This window comes from Euprymna scolopes, chromosome 16, assembly GCF_053919585.1.
Source record: "Euprymna scolopes isolate OS-2025 chromosome 16, ASM5391958v1, whole genome shotgun sequence".
NCBI lineage: Eukaryota > Metazoa > Mollusca > Cephalopoda > Sepiida > Sepiolidae > Euprymna > Euprymna scolopes.
The window spans coordinates 134,230,967-134,236,954 of NC_136497.1; the positions used below are offsets into that span (position 1 = coordinate 134,230,967).

The following is a 5,988-nucleotide window of genomic DNA, read 5'->3' on the forward strand; positions in this document are numbered from 1 at the left end:
GAGGGCATAAAACAAGGCGAGGGCATGTCATTAATATATCCACGTCGGAGTGATCGAGTAGAAGAAGACACATGACAGAAGTTATAACCGAAAGGAATATTGCTTGCATGTTATTTAACGATCTCTCATTCTTCATTGGTGCTAATCCTGTAAACACGCTGCCATATGTTACGTTCATGGCTTAGTATCGGAATGAGGGTGACACAGAGCTAAGTAAAACAACTTTATTTGGCGGACATCTTACATTAATCTTCACATTTTGTAGGAGATTTATATAGGAAGGAGAAAGAGAACTAGAGGTGTAGTGATGGGGGCTTGTTTGCACGCAACAGATACTTTTACCTACAAGTAAACCCTTGTTGCAGAGGGTTTAACAAGCAGTTATAAAAACCAGTTGACCGTACAACTAAAATATTAAGACGCAGAGGCAAAAAGAAAAGAAACAGCGAAGCAAAAGGAAGAATGACAAAAAGGCTGGAGTCAGTTTAAAGACTTTTATTTACAAAATTACAGTAAGAATGGTAACCAGTTGAGGACTGCAAGAGATGCTGGAAGGATGTATGAGAGTGTGGCTGATGCTGGAAGGCGGTAGGAAGCTGCGGCAGGCACTGGAAGGATACAGGAGGACCAAATATTCCAAATCACAGTTCAAGAAAGATCTCGGTATGGTTAACTCACACCGATTTTTACAACGAGTGGTACACTTTCTCCAAGTGTTTTTCCCTTACATAACAGCACTAAGCTGGGTATGTACTTTTAGCTTCCAATAATCCATAACGCGCTGAACTTTCTGTTTGTTCTTTGCACAACAGTCTTGTAGTCACAGAATTGGCAGTCTCTTGTAGTCACAGAATTGGCAGTCTCTTTTGTAGTAACAGAATTGACAGTCTCTTTTGGTGATTGGTTCTATCACTCGATTGGCTCCACCTACCCTCATTACCTGGGCTGTATGTAGTCCCATTCCTTGACTATGAGTTGAGGCCACTTCAGCTACTCTTCATACGTCTACACTCTTCTGTAGAGTGAGGTTCTGTATCATCAGCAGATCTTGCTTGATTAACTGTCCATGGCTTGATTAACTGTCCAAGTGTTTTTCCCTTACATAACAGCACTAAGCTGGATACTTCAAAAAATTGTGTGAAATTAAATGACCACAAGAAATATTTACTACAGCATATTAAAATGGATAGTTGGGAATAGGAAAATTATGTTCTAATTTTCTTAATAAACTCAATGTTTGAGAGGTAATGGATAACTATGTACGATGTGCCCGCAATAAGTTTCCAGACTTTTTCGCATGAACACTTTTATTATAGTACACATATGAAACCCTAATCCCCTTCGAAGCAATCTCCTCTTATTGTACCGGCCCAACAACTTTTGGAAGGCTCCATGGAAGTCCTCTTGTGTGAACGTGTCAATGATCCTTGTCACAGCCTCTTTCATCTCTTCAATTGTCTCATAGTGACAGCCTCTAAAGTTCTCCTTGAGCTTAAGGAATAACCAAAATTTTTATTAAGGAATAAGCAAAATTTTTATTAAGGAATTACCAAAACCCACAATTTTTATTATTGAAACTGTTTGGCAATTTAGTAGTTACAATTTTCTTCTAAGAAAACAAATTCTCTGACAGGGAGTGAAAAATTGCCATTAACATAAAAATGTAAATATACATATTTATATTTTTTCCAAATTTTCAAAAATTATAAATATGTATTTTATATCCAAAATTTATTAATAATCATTTTAGTAATTTTTCTTTCATATTTAAAATTATATTTTAGTGTAATGTGAAAGTTCGGATTGTTATTTTTGTAGGAGATTCTTATACTATAAAGGTGGTCTTCATGAAACCTAGCAGATTTTGATTTGGAACAATTCTTTCTGTATAGCTTAAGTTGCTTTTGAAATTTCAATTTCATAGTTTATAAGGTTTTTCTATAGTCTGTATAAGCATATGATTCTTAGTGGAATTGACGAAACATTTCATTAACAATATATAATCCTGAATTATAAGTTATCCACTTCCGTTTCCTTGAGGTATGAATTGAGTGTGACAAGACTATGAAGTAAGATATTTTTGTAGCCTATTCTATTTTTTGAAGCGTTCCTCTAAGATAAATAAGTTCTTGCTCCAGTTAAAACTGTTAATCACCTCTAATTCAATCAATTCTAATGGTAAGTATGAAAGACAGGGATCCAGTACTGTGAAACATGGTGACTAAAAAAAATGTGGATCCTGTTTATAAAGGGAACTCATGATGGTTCGTCATGGACTAACATATTTAACACAGGTCCACGGATAAATTGTAATGTGGTTGTGGCTGCACAAGTAATGTGGACGTTGAAAATTTAGAGGTCATTTCAATGTATAGCTCTTCGTATATCTTAGGTTAATTTCATTAGAAATTTTCTTTCATAGTCTTTCTGTGGTGTGTGTTTGCATATGTTTTTTCTTACTAATATTATTTGAAAATGCTAAGCCACAAAAGTCACATGTATAAGGTTTGTCTCCAGTATGTGTGCGTAAATGTCTTTTCACACCAGAACTATTTGAAAATGCTGAACCACAAACTTGACAAGAATATGGTTTCTCTCCAGTATGTGTTCGCATGTGTTTTGTTGCATCATACTTACTTGAAAATGCAAAGCCACAAACTTCACAAGAAAAAGGTTTCTCTCCAGTGTGTATTCGCCGCAGGTGTTTTCTCATATTAGAACTATTTGAAAATGTTGAACCACATACTTCACAAGAATATGGTTTTTCTCCAGTATGTGTTCGCATGTGTATTTTTAAACTAAAACTGTGTGAAACTGCCAACCCACACTCATCACAAGAATAAGGTTTTTCTCCAGTATGTATAAGCACATGCGATTGTAAACTTGCTTTTCTTAAAAATGCTAAACCACACACTTCACAGTGAAAAGGTTTCTCTCCAGTGTGAGTTTGCATGTGATTTTTCATTATGGAAATTTGGGAAAATGCTAAACCACATACTTCACAAGAATAAGGTTTCTCTCCGGTGTGAGTTCTCATATGTATTTTTAAGGTAGAACTGTGTGAAACTGCAAAGCCACATTTTTCACAAGAATAAGGTTTCTCTCCGGTATGTGTTCGCACATGTCTTTTTAAAGCAGATTTATCTGAAAATGCTAAATCACATACTTCGCAAGAATATGGTTTCTCTCCAGTATGTGTTCGCACGTGTCTGTTTAAAGCATACTTTTCTGTGAATGCCATACCACATATTACACAAGAATATGGCTTCTCTCCCGTGTGTCTTCTCATATGTCTTTGTAAAAGATAATTCATAGAAAATGTTGACCCACATACTTCACAAGAATACGTTTTTTCACCAGTATTTCCTTTCATGTTTTTTATTGAAAAAAAATGTTTATATCTTTAATACTTGGTAAATAATTGTGTCTTTCTGTTTTCGACCAAAGATTCAGCATGAAAACTTTTTATCCGATATACTGATCAAAAATAACATTTCCTCAACTTGCGTTATAATGTATTATTAATGATCAAAAGAACTTTTAAAATAACATTAGAAAGAAAAGCTATATTTTCTGCATTTTATGTATTAGATTACAGAGACTATTATCAACATAAAAAAAAATAATATAGGCATGAAAAATAAAAAATAAATAGATAAACATACAGTAAAATTGCTTTGTATGTTGAAATTTTTTGGGTTTACTTATTTCAATTTTAATTTGAATTGTGATTGTGTGTATCAATTAGAAATGAATAATATCAGACAACTTTTCACGTTTGTAGACAGACTTTAAAGTTTTCAATGCATTCTGCTTTATAAAACATTTAACTTTTCTTTGAATTTAATTTTTACAGAAAATCATGCATGTTTATAGAGACATATTTATGTAAACAAATGTTTGAATTGTGACTGTATGTATGAAATATTCGTTTCCAGTTGCAATATTTTACGGCATAATTCAGCATTCGAATCTCACACTAGAAAGGCACTTTTTCTATTTATCTTGAGTTTTTAAACAAAGATTATGTATATATATATATAATCTATATATATATATAATATATATATATATATATAATGTATATATATATATATAATGTATATATATATATAATGTATATATATATATAATGTATATATATATATATATAATGTATATATATATATAATGTATATATATATATATATATAATGTATGTATATATATATAATGTATGTATATATATAATGTATATATATATATATAATGTATATATATATATATAATGTATATATATATATAATGTATATATATATATAATGTATATATATATATATATAATGTATATATATATATATAATGTATATATATATATATATAATGTATATATATATATATAATGTATATATATATAATGTATATATATATATAATGTATATATATATATATAATGTATATATATATATATAATGTATATATATATATATAATATATATATATATAATGTATATATATATATATAATGTATATATATATATATAATGTATATATATATATATATATATATATATATATATATATATATAAGCCTTCTATGAATCAGATTTTTTATCAGATTTTAGTCTTTAGTCGAAGATTCAGAAGTAACATTTTTTTAATCTGATGTTCTGACCAATAGTATTATTTCCTCAACTTGTTTTAAAATTCATTATTGATGATTAAATGAACTTTAAAAATAACATTAGGAATAAATATTATCGGCATGAAGAATAAAATAAATAAATGTATAAACGTACATCAACTTGTGTTTAATTTTTGCAGGCAATCAAATTACTTTGCATGTTTATAGAGACATGTTTATGTAGACAGACGTTTGAATTGTGACTGTGTGTATGACATATTCGTTTCCAGTTCCAATATTGTATGGCACATTTCAGCATTCGAATCTCACATTACAAATTCCTTTTTTCTCTATTTTATCGTAATGTTTTAAACAACAAATGCCATATATATTATTTGATTCCAAATTAAAATAAATGTTGATTTGTTTCATGAGAATATGTTTTCTTTTCATTCCTGTTAATTAGATCAGTGGCTGTTATCTGAAAATGAAGAAATCACATTAAATAAAAAATATGAGCATTCAAATAAATTTCTTTCACTTTAATATAAATTTATTTCACACTTTCGACATATATTTATCCACACCACACTAATTCACTTTCGTGTATATTAGACAAGATTACTGTTATACCAGCCTATACAGAGGAATTTACACTGATTAGCACTATAAATAGCGCTAGTAATTCCAACACCAGTGAGAGAGATGCGACGGCACTTCAATTGTAAGCTGAGTGCCCAGCAGATATACACGCTTTCCTATCTTTGTACATTATTGTTAATACATTTGTTCCTTAACCGAAGCTCGACTTGATTGTTCTTATTTTCACTGTTGTTCCGCGACACAACAATTACTGAATATGTTTCCCACATTTTTAAATTAACAATTTCATTTTAAAATTTGGATCAAATTTCTGATCAAACAAATAAGTACTTCAATAGTTTGTATGCATATATTAGACATTGTTATTACTAAAAATGTTTCCCACATTTTTACATTTCATTTTATAATTTTGATTAAATTTCTGATTAAACAAATAAAGGCTGAATTGTTGGAGTGAAAATATGATTTTTAAAATGTTAAACTCTCTTTTTTTTATTTTACTTACGTCAGTTTGAAGAGATCAAGGGGCTCTTCCATGGGGCTAACACTTGATTCTAGTACAGTTTAAATTTATATCCGAGGGCTCTTTTAAGAATAGACACTGTTCCCTTTATGGCTGCTATATGTATTTCCTTACAGCTTGGTTTTCCAGGGATTGCTTCTAAGTATTTCTGAAGATTCTTTTTTATTAGGCCAGTTGCTCCCGTCACAACTGGTATATTGTTTATTTCTTTCAGAGACCATGTTGTTTTTAGATCATTTTTTAGGTCCTGATATTTAGT

At 30.0% G+C, this 5,988-nt stretch overlaps 1 protein-coding gene across 1 annotated transcript; it reads right to left on the bottom strand.

Annotated features, from left to right (window-relative positions):
* Positions 1 to 480: 480 nt before the first annotated feature.
* Positions 481 to 4,053, bottom strand: LOC145296105 (uncharacterized). Its single transcript, XM_080142246.1, has one exon. It carries the CDS (start codon positions 3,371 to 3,373, stop codon positions 2,417 to 2,419), a length of 957 nt encoding a protein of 318 aa, XP_079998372.1. The 5' UTR covers positions 3,374 to 4,053; the 3' UTR covers positions 481 to 2,416.
* Between the last annotated feature and the right edge of the window lie 1,935 nt (positions 4,054 to 5,988).

Coding starts and splice junctions, on each gene's coding strand:
- LOC145296105 (XM_080142246.1), bottom strand. CDS start 3,373: ATGAAAGGAAATACTGGTGAAAAAACGTATTCTTGTGAAGTATGTGGG.